Genomic DNA, 13,001 nt, shown 5'->3' with positions numbered 1-13,001 from the left:
ATAGACCCAAGGAAAAGCTTTAAATCATCCGCGGAGAAAAAAACAAAAATAATATCGCCGGTTAATCATTTTATAAACAGTTTCGAAAACATCTGCTGCTATGAAATTGTTTTTTTTGTTGTTTGCTTTATAGATCGACAGCCGCCAGATGATGTTTTGGAAACTAGAACACATTAAAAATAGGAGATTTGAATATTTTCTTACGATTTCATGTTTGTTTGACAATTTTTATAGCATATAGGGTGGCCCAAGCATCAACACCCTCAACCGAACGACCTTTTTAGTCGGATTTCACTATATTACACTCATTTTAATAGGATTTTAGTTGTATGTAGTTACCTACCATCTTCATGTGAACGATTTTGACATATGGCAATTGAGTTTTAGGTTAAGGTAAATAAAGTGACAAACTCATTTGTCAAGATGAGTCAATTAAGTCAAGATTGTCAAGACTTTTCACGCATCCGTATAATGACGACGACATGCGCATTTTGACATATGACAGTTGTCTTTCGGATTGTATCTGTTGTGTTTAATAACCTGTCAAATAATGACGTCACTATTAGCCATGCACCTTTGATACCTAATAACATTGACAGATAAATAAGAATAGAATATGAGTTGACAAATATGACATTAATTTTTTCCAAGGACGTTAAATCAAGAGTGCTTTTGATAAATAATCAATAAAGAAGAACCATGACAACTTTGACATATGATAATTGACTTTCAGGTTGTATCATGTTCTGTTTAGTGAAATGTCAAATAATTGATAATTGGCATGTCAGCACAATGTAGCTGTACAAACCATATATGAAAAAAGGAAGGTCTTAAGACAGACCATTTGTAATATTGGGATGAACATGCAAAGTAGGTCACAAATCAAATTCATAGTGTTATAAAACATTTTAAATTAAGAGGCATTTGATAGAGTTGACCACACAACATGTTGCTTCATAAGCTTAAGCTGTTTGGGATTAATAGAACTTTGTTGTCTCGGTTAAAGTGCTACTTATTCAATAGAAGACACGCTTTAAAAGGGTGTGACGTAATGAGTTACAGTTGGTAACAATCTTAAATTGTATACCTATTAAATATAGCCTAAATTTCTTAAGAGCGCATACAACAGCCAAGGTTTCAAGTTCATAAGAGTTGTAGTTTTGCTCTTCTTTACTTGTCGATCTACTAAAATACTGAACTGGCTTGAGGGTTTTATCAGATTGTTCTTGAAACAGAATTGCTCCTAAGCCCAGTTTACTTGCGTCACAATGAACTTCTGTGTTGTCTTTCGATAAGCTTTGTTTTTAATGTCTGAAGGGATAATTCCTGCTCCTGATTCCAATAAAAACCACAGTCCTTCTGCGTAAGGGTAGTCAAAGGTTTAGCAATCGATGCAAATCCACAAACAAATTTTCGAAAGTAACTGGCTAGACCTAAAAAACGTCTAACTTCATGGACATCTTTTGGTGTTGGAAATTCAGAAACTGCTTTTATTTTGTCATATCCAGGTTTTATTCCTTCGCCAGTAATCTCGTGTCCCAAGTACTGAATTTTCGTTTGCAGAAAACGACATTTATTAAGTTTAAATGTCATGCCAGCTTTTTCAAATGCTTGCAGCACCATTTCCAGCCTTTCAAGGCCTTGCTCAAATGACACAGATGGTATCAAAATATCGTCAATATATGCCATAGCCTTGTCAACTCGAAGAAAACCTAATATTTTATTAATTGTCCTTTGGAAAACAGCAGGAGCATTTACTAATCCAAATGGCATTCTGAGGTATTCATAATGGCCATCAGGCGTAAGGAACGCTGTTTTGGGTATAGCATCATCGTCTAGGGGAATCTGGTGATAACCTGAAGCCACATCCAGAGTACTATAAAATTGATTGCCTTCCAAATTGTCCAACACACAGGCGTTCTTCTCTAGACTTTTTTTTGACAAGTAGAATAGGACTAGCATATGCGGACTCTGACTCTCAAACAATATTATTATCAGTTAGGTCTTTTACAATTTCTCTAACTATTTCGCGTTTTGCGTAAGGCAAACGATAAGGACGATACGTAACCGGCTCATTATCTGTCAAGGTTATTGACATTTTCACTACATCTGTTTTACCAAGTTCTCGTAAAGAATTTGCAAAACAGGTGCGGTACTTATTGAGAAGCTTGACTAGTTTTGAACACTGATTTTCATTTAAACATGAATCAATTTGATTTTTTATTTGCTTTACAGTTATAGGATCAAGTTTTAAGATTTCAGTACTAAGACATTCTTTAACTTCTGGATCTTTGGAATAATTTTCGTAACATGTAAAACCTCTTACAATAACTCTTCCTTTCTCGTAACGTAAAGGAGTATTGGACAAATTTAAAATTGGAATAGAACAGCTATCAGTTAGAGTAATAACACATGGCAATAAAATATGCATATTATTGCACCAATTACGTTGCTGATAATCAATAAAAATGTCATCATTACATTCATTATTTTCCACCAAAATATGACCCATAAAATTAGGTGGTATAACCGTAGTTTCTTTTGCATATAACTTTATTTTACGAGATAAAAGATTATTAATTTGGTCAAGAGAATTATGTGCATCCTGATTATAAAGTCTAATTTGGTTGCTTCTTAACAAAACAGTAATATTGGGGTTATTTACAAATGGTTGCCCTACTATAACGGGAATGGATTGAACTTGATCGGGTACTATATAAGTGCCTCTACAGTAGAAGTAGCAAGATCTACTGTTAACTTAACTTCAGTTTTAAAATAAACAGTTACCGATCCTCCCGCGTAACTACGTAAACGTACTAGATGCGTAACATGTTTGCTTAACAAACCCAGATCTTTTGCATTTGAGTCACGAATTGTAACGGCTGAACAACCCGAGTCAACATAACCCCGTAATGGCACATTATTTATAATGCAATCAATAAAATAGCAACTATTTAAATTAGCATTGGAACAAAGGGCTAAAATAGGTTCTGACTTCCCCTTATTCAAGAAGCTGCTTGGTTTTACTCGACAGTGTTGTGCATAATGTCCCAACAAATGGCACTTTGAACATTCAACTTTTGGCTTAGGGCATTTTGACTGGTAGTGCCCCTTGGCCTTACAATTGAAGCACTTAACATTTTCCAAAGGATTTTTCTCCAAGCGCACATATGGTTTAAAACGCCTTTCCATTTGTGAATTTCGTAACTCCACCTTAACTTTGTCTCAGTTGGAAAAGTCGTTTGAGGTGCTGCTGCTTTCTTCACGCAACATTGCTAAGTACTCCTCAAACAATGCTTCAGGTGTCGCGTAACGACCAGCCCTTGCAGCATTCTGGATAGAAGGATCGAGTATCCCAGGTCATTGACTCATTAGGTAGTTTTGTTCGTTCCAACATTTTCCGTAATGCTTTTGCAAAATCAACATGGTCTGGAAAAGTTCTGGCTACAAGGTGTTTCCACTCCGGCCATGCATAATCAACTGTAGGTAGACTATGAAACCATGTTTTAGCCATACCTGCTAAGCGAGATTGCATGTTATAAATAGTAGTAGTCTCATCCCAACCATTCATATTCCTGAGTTGGTCAATTTTCTCCAACCATTTATTAGCAGATGGGTTTTCATTCTCCGGAAAGAATTCAGGAACGCAGTCATTATTAACTACGAATCTACGTACTTCTTGGGTCTTATACTGGCTTTGCATCGTTTTAATTGTGTTTTCCAGAGTTTTAATCCTATCTTCATATGTCTGTTTCTCAGACAACCTAGGATTAGAAGTACTGACAGTGTTTATTGAATCGTTTAAATCGTAACACTTCGGGGAGGACTAGAACGATTTTGAGTTGACCTACGTAACTGTCTCCTTGACCTTGCCCTTGACACATTACTGCGACAATCCTCACTAATAGTGACGCTTTTCGTTAGTAGCTTTTCAATTTTTCTTACGCGAGAACGCGATCGCGACGGTCACTGCTAGCAGAGCTTGAACTACTAGAAGCACGTCTACGCCTATGGGACTAACACATATTTTAGTCTTTTTCAAAAAAAAAATTAACACAACAAAAAATAAATTTAGACGAAATAACTTATTAACTACTAACTGAAATACTTTAAAATAGACACCAGTTTCTATGCACGAGATATATTTTTGAATGCTCCACTTTACAATGATCGTCACTCTCCAAAAAAAAACCCTTAATTCCCAAAAGCATTTCTGCCTATTCCCCGCAGATGACTCAGCATTCCATTCTCGGGTTTCTCTCATATTTATATACAGTGGTCTGTGGTTACATTATACAGAGTGGCCTGTTACACAAACATATAAGGACATTCGTTTGTCAAAACTCTCAGACTGTAATATGCCTACAATTCATTCTTTATTGCCCAGTATTGAAGGGCAAACCCTCGAGATTAGTGCATAACATGTCATCATTAAAATTGATCTTGAGATATTTCGAGAGATAAGCAGCACAACTGCATTCGATGACAAGTTTGATAAAATATAATCGACATGTGCACACCTTGTCAGCGTTTGATCAATAGAAACCCCTAAAAACTGTAGCCCAGTTGAATTTGGTTCATTAAAGACTCATTTCCTCAGTTCTAGACTTATTTAATTCTCTGGTTTCTCAGTTTGGCTCTATTACATTTTTGTGCTCTTTGGGATTCAATTATTTTATAGAGTTTAAAGGTACTTACCTGCAGTGCACTTAAGTTTAAAGTCTGCTTATTTTGTTATCAAGACAAAGATTTTGCAAATTTGTACCTAACATCCTTGCTGTTTTATTGTTTTATTTTATTCAGCAACAGTTAATAAAGCTTTCATTACTCACATACAAAAATACAAAAAAGTAACTAACAGAATAAAGAAATAAATAACCTTACGCTAGCCTAGTAATTTCAAATTATAAATAATTAAACCAATAAATTTACAGTTAAGAATGTTTCAAGTTTTAAAAAGTTTTATTTGAAATACAGCCTCATTTCTTACAAGTATCAAAAAACTAAATCACAGAGTGCACAACAGGATTTAAAAAGAAAATAAATCTCTAATGCAATCCCAAGTTCAATGTTTCATCTGTAGGGGATTCTTTGAATAGGTTGGAAGATAAATCTATAGCTACATAGAGACCACAAAGTAATAGAGGGCCTATTAGAGCTCCCTCTACTCCTAGGCAGAATATACCGCCTGCTATAGCAAGGCCTGTTAGGTATGGAGGACCTTCCTTTATTGCACTATAAATCGTAGTGTCCACTATAGAGGTGGGTAAAAACTGGAATCCAGCAAACAAAATTGCGGCTATCCACCTGTCTTGAGACAGCCATAAGTCCAATATTCCTGGAACGCAGGCCCAGTAGGTGCCCAAAAACGGAATGGCGCCCAAAATTGTGGCAAATGCTGAAGACAAGTAAACGATTTGTACCCCAAATAAATTATGTATAAACCAAGTCCACATGCCATAAAAGGCTGCCATTTTAAGAGACGCTGAGAAAACGCTGTTTATGGCATCTTCTAGGGCGTGTCCAAATCGTTTGCCACTTGGAGAGAATCTCGTCATTAGCTCCACCGGTTTGTAGTTGTTTTCGCTCGAGTTTAATAAGTAGAAAATGGTTGTTAAGAACACTACCAAATTCAATATGAAATCAAGAACGGCAGTTCCACCACCTAACACGATCGATACGCATGTAGTAAACGAGCGTACCACTAAACTTAAGTTTCCTATAAGTATTTTCCATATCGATTCGAGAAGTGACATCAGAGTGCCCACGTTTTGTTTGGCAAAGACGACTATTCCATTGATGTTAAAGATTTCTGGCGATTTCTGTATGTCGTTAACAAACGCTTGCCACGACGTCATAACTGCGTCTTCCGTAACTTTGGGTCCCATACTATCGTTTTTCATCATCCACGATTGATATATACGGTCCCACAGTTCCAAAATTTGTTTTTCCAATTTTTCTGATTGAGCTGAATCGGCGTCTTTTACTATACTTTTTACGGCTTAGATATGCCTTCTCGTCCATACTGATAAGCGTTATCTAATAAAGAGTCCATATTTTCATTCCAAGTTGGTGGTAAAAGTTGGTGCAACTCTGGATTTTGTACCACTGTTTGGTTTATGGCATTGGATATCATTTGCAAAAGCAATATAGCTTCAGCATAAATCTGAATAGCAGTAAATATAGAGGCAGTAATCAAAAAGACAATTAATCCAACAATAACGACAATGCTAGCAACTGTGTCGATACTGCCCTTGATACAACCCTTTGCTGTAACATTTATCTTATGACAAACTTATACAATCCCCTTATAGGCACTGGAACTAAAGCATCATGCCTCTCAACGCACCAGTCACTCACTTTATCAAAAATATCACAAGATTTCTCAAAAATATAATGCCAAACACCCAAGTAGGTGCCCAAATGTTTTATTATGTAGTAGAGTATTGGCAAGGGCAGTAAGGGCATAAGCATTATGTTTTTCCAAAACAGCATTACCAGGCAGAGCCACATAACTGAATATAAGTAAAAAGTACTTTCATAAGTAACATTACTTTCCAGTTTTGGGTTGGAGTTCTTCAAACTTATCTTCCTGCTAACATATATAATATTTTAAAAATTCGAGTTTTTAAACCTGCCTGACATGAACTGAGGTTGACTCAAAGATCTCTGAAATGTGGGTCTCATTTTCTTTTTACTTTTGGCAGGAGTTTGAACCAAATGGATTCCATGATTGGTAATAAGTACCCCAGTGGCAGGCTCTGGACTCTCTATTTGTGAAGTTTGTTTGGAATCACTGAAAAGTTCCAGAGTCCAAGGGTCTTCTGAGCCTGAGGGCGATTCTATTCTGGAGAGGCTTGCTGTGTCACCTTTGGCATCATTAGTTACAGGATCATCTAATGGATCCTTAAATTTCACTTGTGGAGTAGAGGATTTTGGCTCAATTGAAGAATCTTTGGCATCAGTTTCCAAAGCTGGTAATATAAAAATTATTTAGAATGTATAGCAAATAGCTAATAATCCCAGTGTATTTGTTTAGAATGATATTAAATAAAAATTAACAATATTTGCCTTAATAATGAGTAAATAAGGGTCCAACTCTTCACTGGCTATGTTTTTAGTAGAAATAAAAAATAAAAAATATAAACAATCTGCAACAAAAACACAACCACACTTTCGCATGTGACATTCGCATCTGTCACAATGTCACACACACTGACATAATAGTTGACATAATTGTTCAAAGGTCAGCAAAATTTCACCGGAGGTACTACTCAAGTAAAAGACATTTTAATCAGGTACTCTTTAATTTTGGCCTTAAATACAGTAGGAGGCAGATTCTTAAGAGAGACAAGGAACACATATACAGTGCTTTTCTTTTAAGCCTCCCCCCCATTTATTTTTTACACGGGTCAAAAAAAATTTTTGAAACTTGGCATAAGTAAATTGGTCTATAGATACTATTTTTCACGGTAAACTAGGTAGTTGTAAATTCCAAGATGGCGGCTGGGCGACATCTTGAGAAAAAATTTTAAATAGAAAGGGGGGTCGTGGTACCTAATTTTAAAGGTCTCAATGAGTACTTTATAACCCTGAAATATTAGACCCATATCTTAACTCGTTTCAAAATGGCGGCCTAATAAAAAAGTATTTTTTTTTATTTTAACGTTTTACATTTTTATGATTTTTGAATAGGTAAAAATCAGTGTACGAAAATAAATGCGTCACTATTTTATTTTGACATAAAAACGACAGTTCTAAATGTCAAAATAACACATAAGCGCCATCTTGAATAAATGCATTAAATAGAAATCTTGTGTTACCTCATTTAAAAGGTTTTATTGAGTATTTTTAATATTTATTACATGGACTCGGTGGACTCCGTTTTGACCTGTCTAAAAGTAACAGCCAAAAAAATACACTGTTGCGATTTTATTAACGTTTTTAATAATAATATACAAATAATTTATAATTTTTGAATTTTGGATTTAAAGATTAACTTTTTGGTTTCTAAAGACTTACTGAACCGCCCTCGTATGTCACATTTCACGGAGTTATTGAAGGTTATTGAACATTATTTAGACATTCCAAAAACCAAATAGCTATTAAAAAAACTCGAAAAAAATATTTTTCCTTAACCGGTAAATTACTCTTGTATCGGTCATTGTTAGATATTGTTTAGTGTGTTTGGCAGTTTGAATTTATTGTTTTTTTCAAAATGGTTAATTCTCGTCCATTGGAGGAAAAAGTAGAAGCAATTTTTATTTATGGAGCAACGCGTAATTTTCATGAGACTGAAAGGGTTTTCAACGAACGTTTTCCTGATCGTCCTATTTGCCGTAAATATTTAAGGGAACTTGTAAATAAATTTACAACTACTGGTACTGTCCAGGATAAAAAACGCCCAGGCCATATGTCTATTTCAGAAGAAAAGCAAGTCCAAATAATTGGCGAAATAATAGAAAATCCCCAACATTCTACTCCTGTGAAGTTTCAACTTCGACGGCATGGAGAGTTTTAAAAAAAAATAAGTTTCACCCATACAAGATCCAAATGGTCCATCAACTGACTGAAGATGATCCTGACCGAAGAGTGCAATTCTGTGAAATTATGGCAGAGAGAGTAGAAAGGCAACGTACGTACGTGCGCAACATTTGTTTTAGCGACGAATGTACTTTTTTTTAAATGGTAATGTCCACAGACAAAATTGTCGATATTGGAGTGATACCAATCCACACATTTTTCGTGAAACCCGATCTCAGTATCCGCAAAAAATCAATGTATGGGCAGGAATATTAGGGAATCATATCGTAGGGCCGCTGTTTTTAGAAGAAAATTTAACAGGTGAATTGTACTTAAATATGCTGGAAAATGGTATCGATCCTCTCATAACAGAAATTGTTGAGGCTAATGTACATGAATTTGACATGGAAATTACATTTCAACAAGATGGTGCTCCTCCGCATTTTGCCAGGAATGTGAGAAATTATTTAAATGATAATTATTTTGGTCGTTGGATAGGTCGTCGGGGTCCTATTGAATGGCCAGCTCGGTCACCAGATTTAACGCCGCTAGACTTTTTTTTGTGGGGATACCTAAAGCAAAAAGTATACGAAACAGAACCTGCCTCAATTTTTGAGCTACGACAAAGAATCACTAACATTTGTCAAAATATTGAGGCAGATGTATTTGAAAATGTTCGACGTGAATTTTCAGATAGGTTATTTATGTGTCAAGAGGTACAAGAAAATCATTTCCAGCATCTTTTAAATTAAATATTGTTTTTCTTTTGATAAATTGTTTATTTGCTAATTGTAAATTAGTATTTCATTGTATTCTATTAAAAACGTTAATAAAATCGCAACAGTGTATTTTTTTGGCTGTTACTTTTAGACAGGTCAAAACGGAGTCCACCGAGTCCATGTAATAAATATTAAAAATACTCAATAAAACCTTTTATATGAGGTAACACAAGATTTCTATTTAATGCATTTATTCAAGATGGCGCTTATGTGTTATTTTGACATTTAGAACTCTCGTTTTTATGTCAAAATAAAATAGTGACGCATTTATTTTCGTACACTGATTTTTACCTATTCAAAAATCATAAAAATGTAAAACGTTAAAATAAAAAAAATACTTTTTTATTAGGCCGCCATTTTGAAACGAGTTAAGATATGGGTCTAATATTTCAGGGTTATAAAGTACTCATTGAGACCTTTAAAATGAGGTACCACACGACCCCCCTTTCTATTTAAAATTTTTTCTCAAGATGTCGCCCAGCCGCCATCTTGGAATTTACAACTACCTAGTTTACAGTGAAAAATAGTATCTATAGACCAATTTACTTATGCCAAGTTTCAAAAAATTTTTTTGACTCGTTCAAAAAATAAATGGGGGGGGGGGGGGGGGGGACTTCAAAGAAAAGCACTGTATAACTAGCACATAGACAATTTTCTAGTACAATATTTCGTATATTTGGAAGCTTATGAAGTAGATATTCACGTGCTAGTATTATTGTCAGATACTAATAAATAAGGAGTAATAGAAAAAAGGTATTTTCAATTAGGCACTCTTTACTGTTTTATTTTTTGATTGAAAGATATTTTATACATAAAAAACATCTTTATTTAAAACCTCGTGCAAGGAGGAAGCACCAAAGTAAAATTCTAGCACATGTTGATCGTCTATTAAATTAAATTCTATGAGATTTGCTTGACCTGAAGACATTGACATGACAGACGTAATTTGCTTCAGCTTAAGCTACGTATACATTAATATCTAAAACTATAAGGACCATTTACAGGTAATAAATTAATTAAATAGTCTAAGGAGCAGATTCTTAAGAGAGACAGGAAACGCATGTATATAACTAGTACATAGACAATTTTCTAGTATAATTTTTGTATATTTGGAAGCTTATGAATAAAGATATTCACATGCTATTACTATCAGATACTCATGCCACCTATAGCTAAAAGGATTTCACATCTCTGGATATGAATTAGTGAAGAACGAGTCGTCTCTGAACAGAGGTGATGGGTATGCGTGAATTTAATATTTTAATTTTTCCAGATTATTGGAATAATTTTGATCTTATTCCAAGCAGCTGAATCAGTTTCAATTTTTTTTTTAAGGAATGAATGCCATTTACTATGCCAGACATCTGAATTAATTATTTTTTGATATATATACTCATTTTGTCAAATTTAGGATTCCGTACTATAAATATGACTAACGGGCCTTTCCTGATCATTTATTCTGATAAGGAATAGATGATTTTCCACCGTTCAGCGAATATTTAAATAAAACACTTAAAGCTGTAGGAATATCACTAAATAACCCTAATCGTTCGCCTTATCGCCGCATTTCAATTGAAATCAAGGATTTTATCGATGTCGCTCGATATAAACAGATCAAACTTTCTAACCGCGTAAATTTGCAATATTTTTATGATAATTTCTTCAAGGAATTCCTGCTCCAAGATACAAGAACGCCCCACATAACCCCTATTACATAATATATCATAATACCCTTTGATCACGTACCGCCGATAAACACCCCATCGCATCGGAACAACTTCAAAGCACGTCCAAAGACGAAGGAGCGTTAGGAAATGCGCACATTAAACGCATTGCATCGCGATATGTGTGTGGCTTTTCAAGTGCAAACCAACTGTACTTCAAATTGACATGCACATGCACACGCGAAAGTGAATGCCACAACGATTAATATACATAATACAGACAAGACAGATCAATCGGTGCGGCACTGATACATATTATACAAAAGGTTGCATTAACATTTAAAGATTTTTTTATATCAGTCTCTGTGTTTTTTAGGGTATAGTGATACGGGAAACTTGACATTGGCGCGTTTGATCTCCTCTTTGACACCAGGATCAAGGATTAACAAACCAAGTGATCTTGGTGGCTAAAGAATCGAGTGTTTAAGACTTAAGTCTGCTGCTTAGTGTATACTTATAGTAGTATTTAGAATGGTTATTTTCCATATCAAATCCAAGTAGAGGAACGACTGTAAGGGAATTTATTTATTTATTTATTTAGCAGTTTATTTGCAATAGGCAAAGCCCAGTTACAGGAAAATCTACAATTAATGTTTTGAAAGTGTAAACAAGTATTAAATTACTATAGTAACATCATGTATATATCAAAATTAAAGGAGGCGTAAATTAACATTAGAATGAACAAAGAAAGGGATTCACGGGACAAGGGAAAAAAGGAAGAGAAAAGGAATTGTGGTAGCTGTTGGTTTGTCAGAGACAAACCTAGATCCTTTATGGAGCATACAAATATGTCACAGGTTGATGATACTGAATTAAAAATTCTGCACATTTGATATACGGGATCCTGAAACCTAATGTTAGTTCTGGCGCGATCTAAAGCAAAAGTGATATTTGCTCTAGAAGCAAATCGTGGTATATGAAATAGAATATCGTTCAAGAGAGGAGGAGAATTTATTTGATTATTGACCAACTTCCATAAGAATGTTACAAAAGGAATTGTTCTCCTCATGGCCAGAGATTGCAGATTAAATCTACCTAACATCAGATCATGATCATGTCCCCTAACAGGATATATGTCATCCTCACGAAACATAAGAAACTTTAAAACCCTTCTCTGAACACTCTAGATGTAGCCAACATGGCATTCATAGAAAGGACACCACACCAAGGAACCGTATTCCAGTCTTGATCTAACAAAGGAAAAGTACAATAGTTTTATTGAGTTTGAGTTGTTAAAGAGTCGGCTATTTCGAATGACAAAACCCAGACGTTTCAACGAGGAGGTCACTGTTTGTTCAATATGTGGCACAAATGTGAGCCTATCGTCGAATACAACCCCTAGGGGTTCTTAATATCTTTAATAGAAGTACTTCTACAGAGGATTTGATTGTCTATATTGTAATTAAACAAAACAGGATCCTTGGTTCGGTGAAAGGAGATCACACAACATTTCGAGATGTTAAGACATAACTGATTTCGACTGCACCACCCCCTAATCAGGTTCAAGTTACTCTGTAAGAACAAGCAGTCCAAGATACTATTGATACACCAGAATATTTTCAGATCATCAGCATAAGCTAGTCTAAGGCAGGAAATCAATTCTATAAGATCATTAATATAAAAGATAAAAAGAAGTGGGCCGAGATTGGATCCCTGTGGGACTCCAGAAGTTGAAACAAAGGTATTAGATCTGCAACCTTCCACCTCAACAAACTGTAGACGGTCAATAAGGTATGACGAACGCAACGAAATTAGCCTTTCTGAGAAGTTGAATTGCTTGTTCAATTTTTCCAGCAGAATGCTATGATTTATCTGATCGAAAGTCTTACTGAAATCAGTATACACCACATCAACCTGACTTTTTCTATCGAGGGCTGAAGAAATAAAATGAGTTACATTACAGAGGTTAGTGATGCACGACCTTTTAGGAATAAAACCGTGCTGATCTATAGAGAGTAGTGATTGAACTTGGGGA

The 13,001-nt window shown here is 35.1% G+C and overlaps 2 protein-coding genes across 3 annotated transcripts in view; one reads left to right on the top strand and one right to left on the bottom strand.

Moving 5' to 3' along the window:
* Nucleotides 1–13,001, top strand: part of LOC126739018 (activating transcription factor 3) — a 104,139-nt gene that overhangs the window by 43,322 nt on the left and 47,816 nt on the right. The window lies entirely within an intron of this gene.
* Nucleotides 4,944–6,600, bottom strand: LOC126738697 (transmembrane protein 245-like; the record flags this gene model as incomplete). Its single annotated transcript, XM_050444136.1, is given in 3 exon segments — nt 4,944–6,001; nt 6,004–6,288; nt 6,291–6,600. Coding segments are annotated over 3 exon segments (1,548 nt in total), but the record flags the coding sequence as incomplete, so codon positions are not given.

Source organism: Anthonomus grandis, chromosome 7, assembly GCF_022605725.1.
Source record: "Anthonomus grandis grandis chromosome 7, icAntGran1.3, whole genome shotgun sequence".
Lineage (NCBI taxonomy): Eukaryota > Metazoa > Arthropoda > Insecta > Coleoptera > Curculionidae > Anthonomus > Anthonomus grandis.
The sequence above is the reverse complement of the archived record's forward strand: the minus strand, read 5'-3'. Positions and strand labels throughout refer to the sequence as shown.